Source organism: Rhineura floridana, chromosome 1 (assembly GCF_030035675.1).
Source record: "Rhineura floridana isolate rRhiFlo1 chromosome 1, rRhiFlo1.hap2, whole genome shotgun sequence".
Classification (NCBI taxonomy): Eukaryota; Metazoa; Chordata; class Lepidosauria; order Squamata; family Rhineuridae; genus Rhineura; species Rhineura floridana.
This window is the reverse complement of record NC_084480.1, coordinates 106,508,848-106,534,252: the sequence shown is the minus strand read 5'-3', so window position 1 is coordinate 106,534,252 and position 25,405 is coordinate 106,508,848. Positions and strand designations below refer to the sequence as shown.

At 39.6% G+C, this 25,405-nt stretch overlaps 1 protein-coding gene across 5 annotated transcripts in view; it reads left to right on the top strand.

The window, feature by feature from the left end:
- The window catches only part of ENTREP1 (endosomal transmembrane epsin interactor 1), a 56,453-nt gene that overhangs the window by 18,488 nt on the left and 12,560 nt on the right, over positions 1 to 25,405 (top strand). For all 5 annotated transcript variants that reach the window (XM_061628466.1, XM_061628501.1, XM_061628475.1 and 2 more), the window contains exons 2-8: positions 459 to 515; positions 12,107 to 12,217; positions 14,210 to 14,338; positions 15,399 to 15,506; positions 15,627 to 15,760; positions 23,465 to 23,594; positions 24,305 to 24,383. In XM_061628466.1, coding sequence (XP_061484450.1) covers positions 459 to 515; positions 12,107 to 12,217; positions 14,210 to 14,338; positions 15,399 to 15,506; positions 15,627 to 15,760; positions 23,465 to 23,594; positions 24,305 to 24,383 — 748 coding nt within the window. The remainder of the gene's footprint in view (positions 1 to 458; positions 516 to 12,106; positions 12,218 to 14,209; positions 14,339 to 15,398; positions 15,507 to 15,626; positions 15,761 to 23,464; positions 23,595 to 24,304; positions 24,384 to 25,405) is intronic.

Below are 25,405 nucleotides of genomic sequence, written 5' to 3'. Positions count from 1 at the left end.
ACAGTGGAACAATTTTTTGTTCTATTAGCAGAGCAGGACAATCACCATCCTATGTTCAGCATTGAAACTGGTTTTCTATACATTTATAACAGAGTTTGAAACATGTGAAATACCATTGAAGTTAAAGAGGACAGTTCAGTCTCAGACAACATTCTTCTGTCCCAGAGTCCCAGATGTATGGTTCTATATGCAAGAGTCCCCTACTGTACCACTGATCCCTATTCCCCTCCAACAGACTGTCCAGGTGTAAAGAGCTGTGCATTTGTACTCATGCATTACAGTGCACTGAATGGATCCTATCTGTATTTCTAACGTGACCTGAGACAGTAGATGCTGACCTCTTACGTTTCTAATCAACAGAATTTTGTCAGAAGTCTTCACAAGTACACCTATTTCAGCATGTAACTGAATGATGATGAAATCTCAGTTCTTCATAACTATTTGTTGTATTGTTGCAGGTAATTTTATCAGGAATTATAGGATTAACTACATGGAAGAGACCAATGATACTTCTGGTATGTGTTGGTTAATGTTTTGTTTTGCTTTTGCTTCTTGCTTCTCTTTTAAAAATAAGTGGTATAATATTTGAAACCAGTTGAAGGGGTATATTATTTTATTTATTTATTCCACTTATGGTAGCAGAAATGGGACTTCTATTATATTGATAGGTGGCAATGTAAGTGTTCAGCACCGTTGGCCTTCTTGAAGCATATTAAAGTACAATTCTGCCTAGTTTTAGCATGTGTAATTTAACATAATTCAAATACTATTTTTCCACCTATGTAGTTGTTTGAATGACTCACTCGGGGGAGGGGGAACCCTAATAAATATGGAGTTGCAAAGATATAATTCCCCCCATTAAAGTCAGAATTAGTGGCTCTCTAGTAAGGGCAACCATGAAAAGGACACTTAGTTTTCATACAGTAATTTTTTAATTAAATTTATATCCCAACTTTCCTCCCATGTCCTTGGTATATTACATAACTTTCTATTCTTTTTAAGCACGCCCAGGAATTTATGAAGGGTTATTTGGAGACACTGCTATTTGGATTCTAATTGTTGATGCTTAGTTAGGTGATAGATCAGTTGTTGTTGGCTACTATTGCCAAAAAAAGTTCATATTGTGTATTCATTACAGTTATACAGTTATTATACCTGTAAACTACTACATAGGAACAGGAGTGTACATTATACAGCCACGGGAGTGGCTGTATACTATAGCCAGCAGGGATTTTTCACATTCCGCAATGTTAATTTGAAAATACCCCCCATGCCATTTTGATGCTTCCCATACGCTCATTTAAAAACCTTACCAAACTTACAGTCCTGAACTCAGAAACACTTGCTTAACAACCCTCTCAATGTTCACGGCGATACATAAAACAGTCAGAGAGAATAGAGAGCTCAAAGTCTAAAAAGAGAGAAAAAACCTCAGCCTTTTTGGACTTTTTTCTCTGAGAGTTCTCTGTTGAAATTCATTAAAAATCAGCCATGTTCACAGAGTACCTGTAATCCTAATACTGACCTTGCCTCATACTCTGACCTTCATCTTCTGCAGTTTAAAAGTTAAAAAAAATGCCTGGCTGATTTTTAATTTTGGCTTGAAGCCAGTGATAAGGGCGGGCATGCTCAGTAAGAACCAGCTGTCAGTGTTCTCAAAGCCAGACTCACAGCTGCTGTGCTTGGCTAATCAAGGGGCCACACCAGACTTTGATTCCACGTGAGACAGTCATGGCTTTTCTCAAAGAATCCTGGGAAGTGTAGTTTGTGAAGGGTGCTGAGAGGAGACTCCTATTCCACTAAGAGAGCTCCAGTGGCCAGTCTCTGAGGGGAACAGGGCATCTCCTAGCAACTCTCAGCACCCTTCACTAACTACACTTCCCAGGATTCTTTGACAGAAGCCATGATTGTCCAAAGTGTAATAGAGGCCTGGTGTGGATGTGGCCAGGGACAGCTTTGTTTTAAATTTGGGTGGGAGGTAGGGTTGCCAGGTTCAGGGCCTGAGACTGATCCTGTATCGTTAGGAGAAGAGAAAGTCAGCCAAGTGCAGGTATTCTTGCAACATTGTAATGGGAAAAACCACAAGGTAGAATTCTCCTTTCCCCCTGCACAACTTTTAAAGATACAGAAGACCTCTTGGTTGCCAGGCCCGGCCTCCAGGTGGTCTTCTGTATCTTTAAAAGTTGTGCAGGGGGAAGGGAGAATTCCATCTTGTGGTTTTTCCCATTACAGGGTTGCAAGAACACCTGCACTTGGCTGACATTCTCTTCTCCTAAAGATGCAGGATCAGTCTCAGGCCCTGAACCTGGCAACCCTAGTGGGAGGCTACATGTGCCTTCTGTAGAATAAAAAGGTGGGGTAAACCCTGAAAAGCAATGATACTGTTTACAATATTTTCCGTTTGGAAAGGGGCTTCCTTTCTGCCCAGTGACCACCCACCCAATCTTCCCTCCCCCTTCCCTGCCCCTCCCCCAGGTCAGTGTTGGACTATGACCTGGGAGACCAGGGTTCGAATCCCCACACAGCCATGAAGTTCACTGGGTGACCTTGGGCCAGTCACTGCCTCTCAGCCTCAGTGGAAGGCAATGGTAAAACCACATCTGAATACCATTTACCATGAAAACCCTATTTAAAGGGTCGCCATAAGTCTGGTCAACTTGAAGGCAGTCCATTTCCATTTTCAAACATGATTGCACAGAAATAAATCCCACTGAACTCAAAAAGTATGCAAATGACCAAACCCTCCCTCCCTTCTCCTCCTTCCCTCCCCCTCCCTTTGCCCCTCCCTCCCCCTCCCTTTGCCCCTTCCAATCCTCTCCTTCCTCCCCCCTCCTCTTCCTCCTCCTCCCCCTTCCTCCTGCCCATGGTCAGTTTTACCTATCTTAAGCATGATTGCACAGAAATAAATACCAACAACAACAATAATTTATTTCAGTCATTGACCAGATACATAGAATACAAAAAATAAAAACCAATAAAATGCAATACAATTTAGAAATAGTACATCCAATCAAGATTTTACAAGCATTTGACCTGTACCTTCCTACAAGAAATAGAAGCCGCAATATATTTGGCGACTTTATATGTAACTTGTGGAGAGTAATCTCCCAATAAATAATCAGCATAAAAGGATTCTGGTCTACCTGGGAAGGAAATTAAAATAGGGGAAATTAGCTGTTGCCTTAGATCACGATAAAAAGGGCATCTCAATAGAACATGCACATTGGTTTCAGTTTCACCTTCGCCACAAGGGCAAATTCTATCACTGTATGGGACTTTATTAAACTTGCCCTCTAAAAGGGCAGAGGGGAGAGTATTCGTCCTCACCAGAGTAAAAGCCCTTCGATACTTAGGGAGTGTCAAATCCGTTAGATAGGGCATGGGAGAAAAACATCTAGGATTGTACCTATGTTTTCTTACAAGCATCAAATAGTGTTGGAAATCTATGTCTTTGATGCGTTGCCGGATGACCACTCGGGCTGTGTCAAGGCCCATTTTTAGAATTATCGGGACAGAGAAGCCCAAATTAGCTATTTTATCTAAAATCTGCTTTTCCCATATTGAATTAAAATCATCGACTAAACTAAAAGGGGAAAGACCTTTTGGCTCAAAAATCAGTTTTAACCACGCATTTATTTTAAGGGCCCAAATGCGTGATTCAACAGATTGCAATCCCGTTTCTAGTCTCAAAATAAAACTAGGTATACAGGTAGAAACAGCTAAAACAGCTCTCATAAAAGTGTTTTGAATAGATTCCAGAGCCGAAAATTTCTCAGAGATGAAAATTTGAGAACCGTATAGCAATTGGGGAATAATTTTCGCCATAAATATTTTAACAACTGATGGGAAGGATTGGCCACCTCTCTGATAGAAAAAGGTCATTAATGCCTTCATAGATCTTTTTGCATTTAAAGCGGCTACACCAGTCTGCAGCCGAAAGGATCCCGAGGGTTGAAAAGTTATGCCTAGATATTTATAATTATTTACCTGCTCAACTGCCTGGCCATTAATACGCCAGAGATGTTTTGTTTTCTTTTTGGAGAAGACTATAACTTTCGTTTTTGCATGATTTATGGTTAAAAATTCTGAAGAACAGAAAGATGTTAATGCGGCTAGTAAACGCTTTAAGCCGATGGGAGTCCTAGACATTAAAGCTATGTCGTCCGCGTATAATAATAGAAAGCGCGGAGTTCCAGCTAACCTTGGAGGGTGCGACACAATAGGAGCTAGCTTGGATACAACATCGTTAATGTAAATATCAAATAACAGGGGCGCTAAAGGGCAAGAAATAAATACCATTGAACTCCATAAGCATGCAAATGATCAAACCTGCCCTCCCCTCCCCTTCCTTTGCCCCCCTCCAATATGCTCCTTCCCCCTCCCTCTCCCCCATGGTCAGTTTTACCTATCCTAATCAAGATTGCATAGGAGTAAATCCAGTTGAACTCAATAATCATGCAACTGATCAGACCTGCCTTTCCCCTCCTTCCCCTTTCCTGTCCCTTCCTCCTCCCCTCCCCTCTTCCTTCTTCCTCCTCCCCTGCTCACTTCAGCCCTCCGTCCGTCCATCCCCCCCGGTCAGTTTTACTTATCCTAAGCATGATTGCATGGGAGTAAATTGCACTGAACTCAATAAATATGCAAATGATCACATCTGTCCTCCCCTCCCTCTCCTGCCTGCTCCCATCTCAGTTCTCCCCTCTGCCTTTCCTCCCCTCCCTCCTCTTCCTTCTCCCTTTCCCATCCCCTGTGGTCTGTTTCCCCTATCCTAAGCATGATTGCAGGGAAGTAAATCCCATTGAACTCAATAAGCATGCAAATTATTAATCCATTCTCAGCAAACTTGCACAGGATCCCATTTCCTACCTCCTGGATTAAAAAGCAGGGAAATTCACTAATAGGCAAAAAACCTTGCGGTTTAAGAATGTACCTATAGCCAACAGATATTTCTATCAAACTTTACAAAGCAGGGAAATTGGGCAGCTATAGTGAATGCAGGAGACCTGAACTCCTCTCTGAGATATTGTACTGCCCTACAAAGTTGTCAAAATGCAAACACCATTTGGGTTGGTCTTTCACAGTCCAATCCACTTCCTGTGTAGCTTGGAAGAATTTGGTAACGTGCCTCTGAGCATATGGTGAGTGGTGGCAACACTTGCAATCAGCCCAAATAATAGATAGAAGACATGTGCTGTGCTTATCTCATTTTAGCAGGGAGGAAGCAACATTATTAAGACAGTTGATATAGTTCAGATGGTCACTTTAAATATGTCTGATTTACTTTGCAATTTTAGTGAAGTTTCCTTAGGAAATCATTTTCTTTTGCTTTTATTTCTGTGAATATGTGAAGTACAGCAATACTTTGCAAAATTTACACTAAAAAAACTCCAAACATAATTGTGGAATAACAGCACTGACTTCTGCAGAATAGTCTCCAGTGGACCTCAGGAGTATCTCAATTTGCACAAGATAAAACAGTGGGAGATGAAATATATTCTAGCAAAATTTTAGGTGTGCTCTATGTTTTTAATTGACCGTGCCCACCTTCCCTTCAATAGAGTGGTTTAAACATAGCAGGCTGAAAACATGCATCCTCTTTTTTCCAACAGCTAGAGTCATTGCTGAAGGAGCAACGTATTGTAATCAGTCTGATTTTACATCAAACTGCAGTTTCAGATTTAACTGTTAATGGACCCAAAATAGAAATAGAACATAACCTCCAATTTGAAACACAAAAGACTGTCTTCACCATCATATGACATTGGCCAATAAAAAGACTTTGAAATTAATGAAAATAAATTTGACACAGATTTCTGGGATGAATAATGAGGGAAATAAAATTTTCTGGTTTAGATTCTCTGTAGAAACATTAGTAACACAGGAAAGAAGCAAAGTAAGAAGAATACCAGCAAACATACAAAAATATAATTCTCTATCTTTGGAGATGGCAGGTGTTGCCACCACTCACCATATGCTCAGAGGCACATGTTACCAAATTCTTCCAAGCTACACAGGAAGTAGATTGGACTGTGAAAGACCAACCCAAATGGTGTTTGCATTTTGACAACTTTGTAGGGCAGTACAATATCTCAGAGAGGAGGTCAGGTCTCCTGCTCCCCTGGTGCATTCACTATAGCAGCCCAATTTCCCTCATTTTAAAGTTTGATAGAAATATCTGTTGGCTATAGGTACATTCTTAAACTGCAAGGTTTTTTGCCTATTAGTGAATATATTATACAGCCACGAGATTAGCTCTATACTATAGCCAGCATGGATTTTTCACATTCCGCAGTGTTAAATTGAAAATCCTCCCCATGCAATTCTGCAGCTTCCTCTAAGCTCATTTCAAAACAAAACCTTACAAAACACAGTGCTGAAGTCAGAAACACTTGCTTAACAACTCTGTAAGTTTTCATGGTGACGCACAAAATACTCAGAGAGAATTGAGAGTTCAACGTGTGAAACAAGAGAAAAAATATCCAGACCTCTGCTGGACTTTTTTCTGTCAGTAGTCTCATAATTTGTTGAAATTAATTAAAAATCAGCCATGTTCACAGAGAACCTGTAATCCTATTACTGACCTTGTCCCATACTCTGACCTTCATCTTCTGCAGTTTAAAAGTTAAAAAAATGCCTGGCTGATTCTTGATTAAGAAATTTAAGCATGCTCAGTAAGAACCAACTGTCAGTGTTCTAAAAGCCAGAATAACAGCTGTTTGGCTTGGCTAATCTGGGGCCACACCCATGCCAGGCCTTTATTTCACTTTAGACTGTCATGGCTTCCCCCAAAGAATCCTGGGAAGTGTAGTTTGTGAGAGTTGATTGGAGACTTCTATTCCCATGATAGAGCTCTAGTGGCCAGAGTGGTTTAACAGTCTGCCCCTCTTCTGGGGATTGTATCTCTGTGAGGGGAACAGGGTGTCTTCCAGCAGCTCTTGGCACCCTTCACTAACTACAGTTCCCAGGATTGTTTGGGGGAAGACATGACTGTGTAAAATGAAATAAAGGTCTGGTGTGGATGTAACCACTGACAGCTTTGGTTTAAATTTGAGTGGGAGACTACATGTGCCTGCTTAAAATAAAAAGGTGGAGGAAAGGCTGAAAAACAATGATACTGTTCACAATGCCCCTCCTCCGGTCAGTTTCACCTATTCTAAGCATGATTGTACAGGAGTACATCTTATTGAACTAAAACAAGCATGGAAATGATCAAACCTGCTCTCCCCTCCTCCTGTCCCCTCCCTCTTGCCCCTTCCAATCTTCGCCCTCCCCTTCCCCTCCTCTCCCCTCCCCCTTCACATTCTCCTCTATGGTCAGTCCTAAGAATTTGGTAACATGCCTCTGAGCATATGGTGAGTGGTGGCAACACCTGCAATCGCCCCAATTAACAGAAACAAGACATGCTGTGCTGATCTTGTTTTAGCAGGGAGAAAGCAACAATATTAAAACAGTTGATATAGTTCAGATAGTCACTTTAAATATGTTTGATTTCCTTTGCAATGTTAGTGATGTTTCCTATAGTAAGTCATTTTCTTTGGCTTCTTTTTCTGTGAATATGTGAATTACAGCAACACTTTGCATAATTTACACTAAAATAAGCTCCAAAAACAGTAGTGGAATAATGGCACTGACTATTCTGCAGATTAGTCTCCAGTGGACAAAAGGAGTTTCTCAGTTTGCAGAAGACAGAACAGTGGGAGGTGAAATATATTCTAGCAAATTTCTAGGTGTGTCCTATGTTTTTAATTGACCATGCCCACCCATCAAGTGCAATGGTTTAAGCAAAGCAAGCTGAACACATACATCTTGGGCAGGCCAAGTTTTTTCCAACACCTACATTCATTGCTTAAGTAGCAACATACTGTAATCAGTCTGATTTTTACATCAAACTGCATTTTCAGATTCAACTGTTAATGCACCTAAAATATAAATTGTACATAACCTCCAGTTTGAAACACAAAAGGCTGTCTTCACCTTCGTATAACAGTGACCAATAAAAAGGCTTTGAAATTAATGAAAATAAGTTTGACACAGATTTCTAGGATGGATAATGAGAGAAATATAATTTTCTAGGTTAGATTCTCTGTAGAAATAGTAGTAACCCAAGAAAGAAGCAAAGTAAGAACACCCAACATAACACAAAAAATGTAATTCTCCATCTTTGGAGATGTAGTCCTGATTGCAGGTGTTGCCACCAATCACCATATGCTCAGAGGCACACCACATTCTTCCAAGCTACACAGGAAGTGGATTGGACTGTGAAAGACCAACCCAAATTGTAGGGCAGTATAATATCTCAGAGAGGAGCTCAGGTCTCCTGCTCCCCTGGTGCATTCACTATAGCTGCCCAATTTCCCTGCTTTTTAAAGTTTGATAGAAGTATTTGTTCACTATAGGTACATTCTTGACCTGCAGGGTTTTTGCCTATTAGTGAATTTAATATCATTTAAAAAGCCTATTCCAAGGAGACCTTAAGCTTAAGCAAGTGCAGAAATCAGACAATGACTATTGCCATTGTTTCAGGGTATTTACTTCATAGCGGAGGATGATTTTTTGGGGGCTGCCACATAGGTAAGATTTGACTCAGTGCAATTCTGTAGAATGGCTGTGGATTAAATTCTGGATCCAATTACTATTTGTGAGTAATGCCAAGACAATTAGGTGTATTGGTGAAATGTGGCTTAACTGCTGCTATGTTGTAAAGGCAATCTATTTGCCTTTGTATTCCAAGAAAAAGAGCTACATTACTTGAATTCTACCTGGGAAGACATGATTGCCCTAAAGATGCAGGTTTCTCTGTTTTTATCTTTTTTGCAGTTAAATAAATGATTTCAATCTCTGTGAGTTGGATTCAGAGGAGCTTCCTACATTGGAAGAAATTTCTTTCTCCTTGGGAAGCTCCTCTGTATCCAATGTTATACACCATATTTGTCATGTCATTTTAAATAAGCATGAAACAGGCTTGAAAACAAATTTGAATACCATCTATTTTTTAAGGATTTCAGTCCTGCAAGAAGGTTATGCTTCATTTAATATTGTTTTTTAATCATATTCTTTTTCTCATGGGTATAATTTTTCTCATGGGTTTTGATAGACATATACCTTGAAATTAATCTAAATAATTACTTTCATCCAAGAGTGACTGGAGTTGGCCAGCCACCACTCTTTCTGGTTGCCTAGGAAGGCATTGTTAGCCCAGGAAGGCCTGTTCATCCTGGTTCAGGCTAGATTTCTTCGAGAGCACTCAAATTATGGCTTCTTTTCCTCTCTCAGTGAGGCATGGATAACCTCCTGTAACCAGACAGATATCCCCTTCCTGCTGGATTTAATAGGGCAAGAAGAGCATGGGTTGAACATGTAGGTGGTCAGACCAGGCACCTTGTCCAGATTGTCAGGCTCCAATAACTGAAAGTCATGCAATAAAACTGAACCAAACAGTACTCTGAACACCTCCACAAATGTTACTGCATTAATTGTGGAGTCCATGTCATGATGAATACAGGAGACTTTGTCCTCAAAGTGTCTTATAAATGCTTCAGAACTGGCTACTGAGGGTTCTACATCACTAGAAAAGTTTGGTTGGATGACACTGCAACGTAATGGTGGTGGAGGAGAATTGTTTCTTTGACTCCATCACCCCCACCATGCAGGCTCACTGATGGACTCTCTCTCATGTTCATTTGGGCTTATCACAAACTTTACTCTGCCTTCATTCCGGCTGTCTCCCAGCTTGTTTCATTTCCCTCAGCTCAAGTATATATCACAGGGTTTCCCAGGCTCTGCACAGTGGGAGAGGAAACTTGGGAGCCATTTTGCCAACTACCCATGTCATCTTCATATTTCAGAGAGCAACCAAGTTCAATAGGAACACCTGCATTACCAGCCAATCACATTCTCTACAGTCCTCTGGAATCCATTGGAAATTAATAACCTGCAGGGGCGGACCACTGTAATAGACCACCCATCCCTGCAGAAGGATGAAGTCACTTGGCAGTGTAACCCTCAACAGGAAGTGATCCAACCATGAGAAGGGAATATTATGTAAAATCCCCATTATCCTTCTGTCCCGTTGAAAAAAAGCAAATCTAGTGTAGAGACAACTCACTATTCTGCTGGTTCCAGTGTGTCTCCACCTCTCTTTTCTGAAAACGGACACACAAGGCTAGTCAAACTCCACACCTTTTTACTATAAAACCTGGTGGGATCAGCTCGACTGCGTTTTTTTAAAAAATTCGCTTCAAGGAGATTTTGCAACTGATTAGCAGATTAATCCATTCCCTCTCCAAGTGCTGCCAATGGAAATGTTTTGCTGTAGGCGACTAGTGTACTCATAGCCCTAAAGTGTATCAGACGGATGACATACTGGGACAGCATTTGGTTGTCATGGTGACAAAAAAGTCCTGAACTGCCCCAGACAAAATGGTCTAGGCATGAATTTGAAGTCTCCCAGAACAATAATCCTGGGAGTCTTCAATACCATGGTCTCTTATCTGGATGGATACCAGTGTGGAGTGTTTGTACCTTGGGCCCTCAAAGCAGATTGAGGATGTTGCCAAGTGCTCATCAGAAGGTACCCAGCATTCCAAATTGGTACCCATCCAGATTAGTCAGGAGAGAGAGCTCTTATACAACAACTCCCGCTCTCTAACCTTCTAGTCTGTGCTGATGCTCCACTAAATACCTAGGCATGCATAGCTTGGACTTGCTGCTCTAGCTCTGCCATCCAGGTCTCAGTGCTAACAAATACCTACAACCAGGAGATGGTTGAGGCATAATTAGGGACAGTGAAAAAATCTTAACGGTGTTAAGACACTTTGGAGTCAAGCAGAGTTTTCTTAAACGCTAATTAGCCTTACATATTCAGAAGGTTCCTTATAATATAAAAGGTCACCAAAAACTCAAATGTTATTGATTTTTACTTTACTTTAACCCTACAAATATCAGGTACACTGTAGGTGTCAGGTGTTAAATAAAGCATAGCACAATAGGCCACTTAAGTGTAGTTATGTGCAGGGAGTTTAAATACGTAGGCACATTATGCAATAGATAAAAATACATCTGTCAATTAGGAAATTTGAATTGTTCGACATTTAGGGCATAAACGTTTGCTAAAAAGTTCTCTATCTAAGGATGGGGAGAAATTTGATTCAGTTCACATATACAAAATTTGCATTTTCCAAAACAATACGCGAACTGAAACACAGCCATCCTTCACAATTCACTGTTCTCCATATTTTACAATGCAGTTCACCAGCCAAGTAATGTGTACAAAAATGCATATACTAACATAAAGTGTGCATAAAAATGCATTAGTGGAAATAACATACAAAAAGGCATTATATTAAGAGGAAATATAAATATTAGGGAAAATATGCTTTCAAAAAACTGCATATGAAAATATTTACATTATGAAAAATTTGCGCTAAACTGCTGATGAATTTTCATAAGGACTTTAAAAAAAGCAAACAATTGTGGAGAACTGAAGATAAAAATGAGAAATGGAGAGAAACTGAAAATGACATTCACCCATCCCTGGGCATAGCACATCTGTTTCCACTGCAAGTCTCTGCACAATAAATGTGTGTTATTCGTAATTGACTTGAAGGCACATAACAACAATGTCAAGAATGCATTCTATTCTGTTTTTGGTTGTAGAAAAGGAAGTATACTGTAATTTGAATCCTTCAAATTTGCCTGTGCCCTTGCTGGAATATAGAATAATTTTGTTTTTTATTTAAATGTTTGCATTGTAAAGCATCTTCAGCAGCTTTCTTTTCCTTATTACAATGTGATTTAGATATTTCGTCCTCAGATTTCAAAATACTGAAAATTTTGAAAAATAATATAGCAGACTTAAATATCAAATTCTGTAATCGGTGTTAAGACATTCCTATACCAACTTGTCAAGATTATGATCATTCATAAGTGATTAATTAAAACCCCTATAAGAATCTGTAGAAAGCTGTATATCTGTTGGTGTACATTGAATTTAGCACCGTATACTAAACTTGAGGCACACATGGTAAAGGTAATATATGGGATGGCATATCTTGGTAGAATGCTAAGCCACTTACAATTATTGAATTTTTTTTAAAATTTCTTCTAGGTTAACCTGTTTGTTTTGCTCTCTGTTATTTGTGTTCTCTTGAACTTGGCGGGATTTATTCTTGGATGCCAAGGTGCTCAGTTTGTGTCGAGTGTACCTCGATGTGATCTGGTGAGGAGACATTTTACCTGATTATGTCTGAAGTATAATAGTTGACAGTGCTAGTAACATAAAGCTTTACCATGTCAGAAGATTTAGAAGTGCAAACTTCTTTATATATCAAAACTGTAAGGCAAAATATACCTTCCCCCATTGTTAAGTAAAGCTTCAGTCCTAACTATATCTATTCAGAAGTAAATCCTATTGAATTCAGTGGGGCTTACTGAAGTGGAGTTGGGATTGTAGTTTAATTTATTTCATATGGGTTGTATTCAGAGTACCTCTAAGGAGATTGGTCTGTCTTCGCACAGTTCTCCCACACCTCTGGAGCAGATTTGGGGAGAAGGGGGAGGAAGTCCCATTGCACTCGCAGTAATCCTTGCACTGGCTTCTGCTAGCACAATGTTATTTGAATATGGCCCTATATTTTTATTCTGTTTAGGGTTTTTTGACCCACAAAATTGCTTTGAAAATAATAACAGTAGCCATATAAAATAATAAATAAATAAATTTATGAACCTATAGATTCTCTTCATTAAAATCACATGCCTGTAGTCTTACTTCCGTAAGCTTTTGGCTTACTTGCTTAGTTCTTATCTACAAATGCAGAGAAACTTCAGGGTGAAAATACATATGCAAAACATGGAACATATTTTTTAAAAAAGCATGCCCATGTTGTGTGCAGCCCCTATGTTCCTTGCATCATAGTCCATGACACTGGTAATGAGGACCTTGAAGCAAAGCCTCCTCAAAGTTATGAGGTGGAAACCACTTTTCAGATCCACTTTGGCCTAATCTAATTTCCTGTCTGGCTAAAGGAGCAAGAACTAAGCTTGCTTTATATTACCTCATTTGGCTAAAGCTGGAAAAGAATGCTAGCAAACTATGGTTTGAGCAATCACTGTGAACAAGCATCAAACAGGCTTGCAATTCTGGTTTGGAGGGCTCACTCAAACTATAGTTTGCTGGTTTGGATATAACAACAGTGGTTTAATTAAACCAGGAAGTAATGTAGTACTCCCTGCATAAGAGAAGAAAAGAAAGCCCTTGCATTGTTTCTTTGGAATGGGATGTTCTTACCCCACCTCTTTTCCTTTCCTTTTTTTGTTTGCTACTGAAACGCTAACGTGCCATTTACATTGTAGGTGCTGTGCAATAATAAGTTTATGACTAATGGTGTAATTCTATGCGTGTTTACTCAGAAATAAATTCACCTGAGTTCAATGGGGCTTACTCCCAAGAAAGTGGCTAGGATTGTAACCTTATGCTTCTTAGGAAACCAACTACTTTTCTAATACTTAAGGCAGCCTTTCCCAACCAGTGTGCCTCCAGATGTTGTTGGACCACAACTCCCATCAGCCTCAACCAGCATTGCCAATGGCTGAGGCTGATGGGAGTTGTGGTCCAACAACATCTGGAGGCACACCGCTTGGGAAAGGCTGACTGAAGGTATTGCTTATGACCAATCATGTACATTTTAATTCTCTCAGATAAAAAGCAAAGACAAAATCTTGGGCTTATGGAGACCTTTGCTTTGTTTATGCAAATACAAACACAGCACAGATTTTCAAGGTTTTGAATTTCAGTCAGCCCACATAGGCAATTTTGCCTATATTGTATAGACCCTTATGTAGTGGCAGATGTTCACTGACATGATCTTTGGAGAATGTTAAAATCTTTCAAAGGTTTTGTACCCACTTCCACCAATAACGCAACATGAGATCTGCAGAAGCCCCCATATTATCATAGAGAGTTTTTAAATGATTAATTGAAAATTCTCAGATATGATTAGATGAGTAAAATTTGACACACATACCTACTGTCTGTTAATCATAATTTTTACTCAAGCAATACGATTATTAGGATAGTAAACTGCTCTTTGGATTTGAATTCTTGTTTATTTCACTTTTACATTTAGTGCAATATTTTTGATGGTGTACTGTAGTGTAACATCACTTTCAAATTACTGATTCAAAATTCTTGTTACTTTCCTCCATATTAAAGGCTGATGTGGGTGAAAGTAAGTTTTGTTTCTGCTGTGAAGAATTTCTACCAGAAAAATGCACAGAGAAAGAAAATGCACTGAAACTGTATCCAGTCCAGTCATGCAGTGCAGTTCACCTTCTACTCAAGGTAAAGCCATCACCTAATATGACTGCACTGGCATTGAATGAACTGCAATAAAAGTGGTGTCATGTTGTAATTGTTTGAAGTACAGTGGTGTTGAATTGACTACATTCAAATGTATTAATATTTCCCCCTCTGAGCACTTTCTCATTGTTCAGGACTAAAAAGGAGGGGAGAGGAAGGGAAGCACCCGAGAGAAAGGTGAACATATAAACTGTTGACCTATAGAATGAGGCAGAGTTTTCAGCATTTTGGTAAAGCTGGTGACAACTTACTGAGCTCTTCTTATTTTGTTGTAAATTGCCCTGAGCTTCTCAGAAATTGACTCTGTGTAAATTTAATCTTGCATCCATGTCTGGAGATATATGACAATGTAATGAACTCTGGTGTTGGTTGGGGACACATGCCTACAGACCCTCTCTTAGAAATAGATATAAGGCCAACATTCCAACCCCCACTCAGCCAGTCTCTAAGCCTAACGTACCTCAGATGGGTGTGGATAAAATGGAGACGGGGAGAACCATGTACATCACCTTGAGCTCCTTGGAAGAAAGGAGGGATACAAATGTAAGAAATATTGCTATTACTTAATAGTAACATAAGAATAATCCTTAATATAGTGTTCTAGCTAATATACAGAAATAATCATAAACTTTAATAAACATTACAGGATTATCTTTTATTACTATTATATTTGTTTATGAAGCAGTTAGAGATGTACTGTACATCATGCACATATGGACTAAGTTCTCTAAAACAAAGTGACTGAATAAGATGCTAATGGGAAAAAACCACCCTGAAAAGCACATGCTTCCACGGTGTATCAGCAAGCTACAAAACAGTAGTTGCGTTTATGATACACAGTAATCCCAGTAGCCTAGTGTCTTAATAAGTGGACTCCAGTGCAACCCAGAGAAGTTAAAATTTAATCAATTTCAATTCTTGGAAGTCAAAAGAACTGATATGTAAATGTTGTGATACGCCTTATAGAAAAAGTCCAAATATTTAAGAATTGTGCTCATGGTTGTCACATTTATTACTTTTGTAGCCTTTTTTTCTGTTACAGAAAGTCCTTTTTGCTCTCTGTGCTCTGAATGCCTTGACGACCACAGTATGCCTAGTAGCTGCTGCCCTACGCTACCTGCAGATATTTGCAACAAGAAGATCCTGCATAGTGAGTGCCAGGCACAGTTTTGTTTTTAAAAAGTGCAGAACAAAGTCAATTTTCCATGAATTCTGATTCTAGTTTAAGTGCAGAAGCCTTTAAAAATAAAACAAACATTTATATTATTAGGAAGAACGCCAGGTTTATGTGGAAGAAGTTGAAGAACAAGGCCACGCTAATGATCCAGAAGATTTTGTGCCACCTGTACCACCTCCATCATACTTTGCTACATTTTACTCTTGTACACCCAGGATCAGTCGCAGGTAAAATGCTGAAAGTCGCCTTGCTGTGGATATTCTGGGTCACAAGTAGCTGATTTAACTAACAGCCTATTAGTGCTGCAGATTTCCTTGAAGTCGTGATTTAGGTGTGATTTCTCCCCCATATGGTACCTGCTGTAATTTTTGACTTGGCTGCAGATTCTGTGGTTTTCATCTATGAGCTTCATGACAATTGAGTCTGGGTAAGAGAAACGTAGTGATTTGTTGCAGTTTGATATTATATGGCTGCTGTCTTGAGCCAGGATGGAAAATGATTTTTAGACACGCAGTTTCAACTGCTTCAGCACAGAAGCTCTCTGAAACAGCTCAGAGAAGGCTGAATGGATTTTAAATAAAAATTTCCATTTATACCTCAGATATTGCTAAAGAAAAGTGCACACAAATTGATTTTTCTAAGCATTAAACATATTGATCAGGGCTAGCCCTGCCATTAGACAGATGGCTGCCTCAGGCAGCAGATGCTAGGGGATGACCAACAGTACCAAGGTGTTAGAGGACAGAGCTATTTTTGCCACACTGCCTGCCTTGCACCTCCCAAGCTAGCCTGTTATCCTCAGGTGTGATGAAGGACGCTGTCCCATTGCCAGTGTTGAAATAAGTTTCAGCTGCCAGGTTGGCTTCTGTATATGGAATGAGAGGTGGTGCTGGTTTTTTTGTCTTTGCCTCAGGCAACAAAATGTCTTAGGCTGGCCCTGACATCTACATCTAAATTTACATCTAAATAAACCCTTCCTGCTAGTGTGAACTATATATACAATTTCTTATATATTGATTAATACAGTTTTTATTATTGCAATTTTAGAAGATATTTCTAATTTTAGAATGAGAATTTTAGAAAATGATACATGATACATTGCTGATTCATCATTATTTGTGCCAATCTACTTTAGGTAAACCACATGTACAAGTAACAAATGCGTTGTATTTTTATTTTAAAATGTGAACTTCTGTTCTGTTCTATTCCTCTATACACATTCAAGAGACTGTATTTGCAGACTGAATATCTGGAACTTTTCAGAAGAAATTGTGGTAGTTACTGGGCTGGAATATGTTTTTCCATAATATAGGAAGTAAAAGTTAATACTGTTTCATCATAGATTTCATAATTTGGAACTGAGCAAATGTTTATCTTTTTATTTTACTTAATTTATACCTGGCCCTCCCTCCTAAAGAGCTCAAAGCAGCAAATAGCAAGTGATAAAACAATAAAAGCATCTTACAAACATTTCCAATACAGATGCAGACTGGGAAAGATCTCTGCTTAAAAGGTTTGTTGGAAGGGGAAGATCTTTTAAGGGCCAAAAAAACAGCAGAGACAGCACCTGTCTGATGTTTAATAGAGAGAATTCCAAACAGTAAAGTCCTGATTCCTATACTCTGCAAAATGAGCCTCCTGATAAGATGGTATCTGCAGGAGGCCCTCACTTGCAGCATGCCGTGATCGATTGGGTATATTAGGGTAACAAGGCATAGGTAGTTAAAAAGTGTAAAATAGGAGCACAGTGATATCTTGTTGGATTATTTTAGTGAGATACTGAACAGTATCTCCAAGGACAAGTGGCTATATCCTAATGGATATGATGATTTGTCAGACCCTGGTCCCTGGTATCAGTGATGATGATGGTGGTGATTATGCCATATTTATAATGTCTGCTTTGAAACCTTGTCAGATAACCTTTCTCCCTTACATTGTGGATATTTGCACCAGCTTGAATTATCCTGGCATTGTTATTGATGTTTGCGGTTCTTAGCCAGGAGGGTGAACTGTATGTGGCCAGAAGGCCAGATCATTATCTCCTCCACCCCTCATGGGCCAGGTTTGACAGGTGGGCAGGGTAGCCCACCTGTCAGTCACCTGGAATCATTATATCAGGTGACTTTTTGCCCCACACTTGCTGAGCCTTTTTTCAAGCACTCTGCAAGATAGCACTATGAAAAGGGCTTATTAAGACCTCAAAGTCCTTTGCATAATGCTTTGCAGGTACCACTGATTTGCAGTGCCTGTACCACCCTCTTTGGCTAAGTCAGGTTTTTACTTTCCCCCAATGAGCAGGTGGGAGTGGCTTGGCTGAAATGGTCCTGTGGGCCAGAAAGAGAGGCTGGGCGAACCTAATTAGGCCTGTGATCAGAGGTTCCCTACCCTTGATCTGAGCTATTCTTATAAGAATGTTCCCCTGCAAAGCACATTATAGAAAAAAATTAGGTAAACTCTTTCCCCTGTAGATTAGTAAACCCCTAAATAGCCTTTAAAAGAAATTTCAGAAATAATTGTCTTCACTCCTAAACCAGGAACTCTTCTGTGCCCGTTCCAGTACCTCAGACTACAGCACACCCTTCATTGTAAATGCTTCCCTTCCTTCTAGCTCTTCATTCATTGCTTTATTGATTACAGTATATTTTATTTGCATATAACTGGGCATTCAGTTCTGAATTTGTCAACATTCCTAAGACAAAGATTAATTGCTGCAGTAAATATTTTATTTCACAGACGTCATTTTTGTGCTTTTCAGTTGTAAAGAAAGAAAGAAAATTTCTAAAATGGAAACTAAAAGATTCATAGAGGAGAATTGATGAGTTGGGGAGGGAAAGGGAGAGAAGATTGTTCTTGCCTAACCAAACTTGTTATAAAACTGATGCAGTTTGGCCAAGTGTGTGTTTTGTTTTTGACTTCTGTATTTAGTTTGGCTTTAAATTATGTCAGCAATAAATATTTATATATTTACCTTTTTCTTTCTTTTAGGGATTAGTGTGCTATACATAAAACCGTATCAAATAATTCCAAAAGCTTGAGCCACTTTGAATAAAAATAGGAATGAGGAAGTCAATAGAAAGAGAAGGAGAGGAAAAGAAAGGATAGGACTACTGTTGTCATTGATACACTGATAACATGGATATTTTGAAGGCATTTTTATGGGAGGTTTAAAGAAGGAAGTGGCAGTAGTGTAAAATGGTTTTGTTCTCATGTTTTAGCACTTTATAAATCTAATGGAAATTATCTTTATTTTGATAGTTCTTACACGCTAACTTGGAAGTGAATCAGTCTTACGGTCTCTTCACAAAAATATATTTTCCCTGCAATGAAAGAGATTATCCTTAAATAGATTGCTCCTCTTACTTGCTCCGAGTGGGCTGTGGAAAAGCTTCTTGTCACATCTCTCACCATATTGGAGAGAGCCCTTCCTAGTTTTTGTCTTACCTTGCTCTGGCAGAGAATCGGCAGAGCTCCATTGAGTTTGATTCATTGGACAAGAATTTGGCAGTCCTCCTCTTCCGTCTTGCTCTCCTTTCCACTTCAGTCATGTATATATATTTTTAAAAAGAGGAAAGCTGACTGGTGGACTGAACATATTGCAAATGTTTGCTGCTCTGGGCTCCAGCTGGGGGGAAGGGTGAGATATAATTTAATACATACATACATATTGTTGTTATGTGCCTTCAAGTCGATTACGACTTATGGTGACCCTATGAATCAGCGACCTCCAAGAGCATCTGTCATGAACCATCCTGTTCAAATCGTGTAAGTTCAGGTCTGTGGCTTCCTTTATGGGATCAATCCATCTCTTGTTTGGCCTTGCTCTTTTTTCTACTCCCTTCTGTTTTCCCCAGCATTATTGTCTTTTCTAGTGAATCATGTCTTCTCATCATGAGTCCAAAGTATGATAATCTCAGTTTCATCATTTTAGTTTCTAGTGACAGTTCTGGTTTAATTTGTTCTGCCACCCAATTATTTGTCTTTTTCGCAGTCCATGGTATGCGCAAAGCTCTCCTCCAACACCACATTTCAAACAAGTTGATTTTCTCTTACCCGCTTTTTTCACTGTCCAACTTTCACATCCATACATAGAAATCGGGAATACCATGGTCTGAATGATCGTGACTTTAGTGTTCAGTGATACATCTTTGCATTTGAGGACCTTTTCTAGTTCTCTCACAGCTGCCCTCCCCAGTCCTAGCCTTCTTCTGATTTCTTGACTATTGTCTCCATTTTGGTTAATGACTGTGCCAAGGTATTGATAATCCTTGACAAGTTCAATGTCCTCATTGTCAACTTTAAAGTTATATAAATCTTCTGTTGTCATTACTTTAGTCTTTTTGACGTCCAGCTGTAGTCCTGCTTTTGTGCTTTCCTCTTTAACTTTCATTAGCATGATTCATCAGCTGAGTCAGGATCCTGCTGGAGTGGCTGAAGGAGGACCCATGGTGGTGGGACTATGTCCTGCTTGAATCCTTTGTTACCTGATGCTTAAGTCTCAGACTGGGAGGCTCAGAGCCCCGATATTGGGGTGGAATACGCAGCCAGACCCCAGACAACTCCCAACCAGCTTGGGACCAACAAGGACAGGAATGAACATGGGGGATCTGGAAGGCAGAGGCATATTGAGGCAGTCTGTCTCCCCCAACCCCCAGTTGACAAGGGTCAGACACTCCACTCTGAGTTCTATTAGTATGGATCTAGCTGGAGGGTGGGGGGACAGCCCAGTGAAAGGCAGAAACATCTGCTTCCAGTCTGCTACAGACTGGGCACATGCTACAGGCCTCATGCCCCAGTCAGGTCCCAGAAGAAAAAGATGGGAATCCTCTCTTTTCTCCCCTGTGCTTCAACATCTCAGTCATTCTGTCATCCAAGACAAGGTGCTTCTGACTGTCTAGGCCAAGGACAGTGGTGGGGGGCTCATCAAGCAGAGAGGAGGAGGATTATCCAGACTCCAGGTAGCCCAGCGTCTTCCAAATCCAGTAGTGTGTTTGCCATAATGTTTTATTCTGTACCTAAGAACATAATGGATAAGTGTAAGGTCCTTCTGGTTGGTGCCTCGGTGCTGTACTTGTGTTGGAGATAGCAGTCACTAAGCCTGCGGAAGAGTTTTCCCATGCCAGAAAGACTGAACTAACACTCTGGAGGCTCATGAGGCTTCTTCACGGGTCATCAGGGCCACCCTCACTATGTAGGAGAAAGAACATGAACCTATCATAAGAAGAACCCTACTGGATCAGACACCTATCTAGTCCAGTATCCTGTTTCCCACTATGGCCAACCAGATATTTATGGGAAGGCCAGAAGTAGGAGATGACTGCAATAGTTCTCTCCTGCTATTGTACCCGGGTGACTGGTACAATATGGTATAGGCATGCTGTCTCTGATCTTGGGGGTAGTAAATAACTATAGTAACTAACAGCTATTGAAAGTCTTCTCTTCCATGAATATCCTCTAATCCTTTGTTTTCCTCTTTTGAAGTTAAATGTGATTGTGTTGGACTTTTTTGACAATTATCTCTTACATATTTGTTGTATTTGAGAGCACTATGGTCACTGTTTTAATCAGTTCAACACTTATGTCTTGCACCAGATCCTGGGTACCACTGACAACAGCCTTTGCCAACCTGGTGCCCACCACATGGTTTGAACTACAACTCTCATCATCCTTGTCAAAAACATTTGAAGAGTACTAGGTTGTGAAGGTTGATTTAAGATTAAGTCCAAGGTCACTTCTCTCTTTTAAGTTCCTTTTTCTAGGGACAGTCATTTAGAATATCTAGAAATTTTACCTCTTTGATATGACTGGAACACATACAAAGTTATGTGAGAGCAATTGAAGTTGTCAGTTACTACAAAACTTTTGGATGCCTCCCTGATTTCATTCTCCTCTAGATCTACCTCAGCATTTTGGTGAAGGGGGCAAAAATATGTCCCCAGTATTAATTTAATTTTGGATCCTGGTATTGCTACCCAGTGATTTTGTCCCTTTTGAGATTTCTACTTTTTCTGACTCTGCTGTTTGATGAACAGAGCAACGCTGCCCCAAGGATGACCTTCCCTTCCTATAGAGTTTGTATTAAGAGACAACCATATCCCACTACCATATTCTCACTCCACTGTGGGCCCTATTAATGCACACTGTATATTCATTCTTCTTTTAAACCAGGTGCTACGATTTCCCCATCTTGGCTCAGAGGCTTCTAAAATATAAACATCTAAAGATGGTATATCTCTCAAATATATCTAGGATATGTTTTTTCTCCTACGGTACTTTTGCCTCTTTCACTAGCTAACATATTGTACTGTATGCTTATTATCCAGTTCCATCCCCATTTGAATGATATGAAACATTTTCACTCTCATCCCTTAGGAATGATTTATCCCAAAATGAATGCTTCTGAGCTTCTGTCAACTTTCCCACAGGAATCAGTTTAAAAGCTGCTCTGCAACCTTTTAGATATTAAGCACCAGCATTCTGATTCCATTTTGGTTCCATTGGAGCCTGCCCCTTTTGTACAGCCTTGATGTGTCTGAAAAAATTCCCCGATGCCTAATCCAATGTCCTCTTAGCACTATTATCTCTTTCTACACGTGGAGACATCGTGGCTTTACTTCTTCAGCTGTTTCTCCCCACGGAACAGGTAGTATTTCAGAAAGGAGCCTTGGATACACATCCTTTTAAACCCTTGTAATAGCAGGTCCAAATCAATTCCCTTGCCATGCACTGAAGTAAGCAAGCTAACATACAAATACTTTGTTTAATACATGCTGAGCATTTCACTGCTACCTGCAATCTTGTTGTCTTACCAGTCATGAAAATACTAATTAAGTAATTGCCAATTGAGATAATAGCATTAACTGTAAAAGCATTCACAAGAGCTTCCATAGAAAAATAAGGAAGGAGGAAATCAAGTATTTCATTAGGATTGAAGGTTCCTGTTTTTTCTCCCTTCTTTATCTTTGCTCTGTTCTTGTGCTTATAGCAGCACCCTGATCCAAAAAAACAGGGGGGAGGGAATTCCTATCACAGTTAGAATTTCATGGCGGGGTGGGAATTTCCCTGTTCAAGGCACAGAAACAAGGCCTGAAAAAGATTATTTTATTTCAAAAGGCATAATTTGTGTTTGTTTATTGCCTCCCCCTTGCTTTTTTCCCCTGTGGTTGTCCTGTTAACCCTAGACTATTCGATGTTTATGGTCTGTAGCCCACACTGAACTGGTTAACTGTGGAGGAAGAAAGCAAGGCAAAACCCGGGTCAGGCTGAGCTCCAATCAGGTTTCCTAAGTGGACCATGAGAAATTGATATGATAGTCAGGGCAGGAGCGCCATGCTTGGCTTTTCTGCCTTCTCCTTGTGTTAGTATTCTGTCCTCTTGAGAGGCACACATATTTTCACTACTGACTAGCAAGATGAGGAAGAACTGATTGAATTCAAACTTCTCTTTCCTTCTAGATTGCAAACCAGAGACAGCATCACTGGTAGCCATAGCCTCTAGAGTTCTAAAATGTGTAACCAGCCTCTTATATTAGATCATCTTCCTTACCTACTGGCCCTCTACCAGATCCATGTTGTGATAGTTACTTAAAATGTAAAAACATACCTGGCTGCCTGTGTCACTTTCTATTGCTCATGCTGTGGCTATCCAGGATTGTGTCTAACTTGCAGAATGTAATTTGATGAGAGCAGATGTTAAATATTGTGACTATCCATACTTTTATTGGATTCAGTATGAAAATGGTTTGGCACTCTTATTTTTTCACAGAGAATAGTCCCTGTTTGGGTTGTTTGAAAGACCTTGTGAAATTCTTGAGACGGTATCCTACAAACTGCTCTTCCACAAAAGGATGATATCTGCTGTGATCACTGAATTCTTTGGGAGCACTTCCCATAGTAGAGTCAAGGAATTTTTATAGCTGCTACTTTTTCTCCTAGGATGCTGGGTTCTGATGTCATTCCACTGCCTCATATTTATGGAGCCAGAATGAAAGGAGTTGAGGTTTTCTGCCCACTTGATCCCCCACCTCCTTATGAAGCTGTGGTGAGCCAGATGAGTCATGAACAGGTACTGTCTATTGGATTCCACCTACTCAACGGCTTTCACAGCAGGCCATTGAATTTTCATGTTTCTGCTTATGAGTAAGGCTAAATACATTTAGGTTTCAACATCACAGGGAAGCTGTTAAAACAAAAATGAAAGATATTTACTTTATTTGGATTATATGCATCTTGAGTACATATATATATTTGTTTTTGTAGGGAAGAACTCCAAGGGCTGGGTCCAGACTTAGTCATACATAGAGTAGACCCACTGAAATAAGTGGATAGTTTCATTGATTTTCAGTGGATCTACTCTGTGTTTGACAAGAGTTTGGATCTAATCCCTGTATCCAGTTCCTAAATCTGAGTGTAACCTTTGAAACTAATAAGTCATAAACATTACCTTCAATTTTTAAACAACCTTGCTGGTCATCTGAACTGCTGAAAATCTTTTGCTGCTCCCAGCCTGCCTTTTAAATAAATAAATAAAAATTCCCCCCTCAGAGATGTTTGCATAACTCATTCTAGTAAATTGCCCAATAAGGTGTTTTGTTATTGCCTAGCTTTTTAGTAAGCCCCTCAACCTATGGCCCAAGAATGATGTGCTTGCTTGCTGCCTGTTTAATATGTATTGGTCTTTGGATGGAGGGTAGGTGTCTTTTACCAAGACACTGAAGAGCTCTTCTATGATTTCCCTATTAATATTTATTTGGATAATGTTAATTTTGTATTTAGGGAGGCGCATTTCAAATTTCAGATGTTGCAGAAGCTGTTAATGGCCCACCAGAACAAAATGATACTCAGGTATCTCCAGGTAAAGGTTTATAATGGTTTTATGTATGTGATTATTTATTTAGTTATTGCTTAAGTGTGTTGTAGCAAGATTTTAATGATTAAATAAAAAAGGATTTTTTCTTACTGCATTTCTGTAACAAATGTTTTCTACTATGGTCTGCAACAGTGTAGCATCTGTTTCTCCCCCCCCCCCCCGGCATTATTACGTGTGATCTTTGACATTTGATTTCATTAGGACAATTGCCCACAGTTTAAAAGAGTATTAAAGGTAATTCACCTGCAGAATATGCATCTAGAACCCCACATGAGGAAGAGCAAATTGGGGTGGCTAATCATTTTGGTGGGAAAATAGCAAATTAGGGAAAAGATTAAGCACCCTTTGCTCTTCTGTTCAAAATTAAACCTGAGATCGTTTACCATTACAACAACAGGTATTGAGGCAGTGCACCGTACGTTTGCCAGTAATGTCTAATCCAGTTTGTGTGAAGGGCTATACAGCTCACTGGTATAGCACATCCTTTATGTGCACAACGCCATAGGTTCAGTCCGTTAAATCTCTAGGTAGGGCTGGAAACCCTAGCCACTAATAGATTAGACAATACTGAGAGAGATAGATCAATGGCCTGATTTGGCATAAGACAGCTTCCTATGTTCCTATAATTTTTGTTTTGTCTATCCAAATTGTTCTGGTTCTATCATACCTTTTCTACTTCTGAAGGAAACTATTATTTAACTTTGTTAATTTTTGAATGTTTAAAGTTCATTTCTGTTCATGTTAATGCTAGAACTGAAAGTAAAAGTGCCTTCTTTCAGTGTCAAAGAGTGGAATTACAATTCTATTAAAGTTAGGCATGTCAACATCCCATTGATTTCAGTGGGAGATATTTAGGCATGTGCTTCTCATTGAAATGAATAGGATCTGAAAGTGCCTAGCATTAGCTGGATTGTGCTTTTAGTGTTTCAGAAGTGCTGCTTAAAAGCTCTGTACTTTTTATTTATTATTTATATTTTTCAGTAGTTTCATAATTATACAGCCACAAG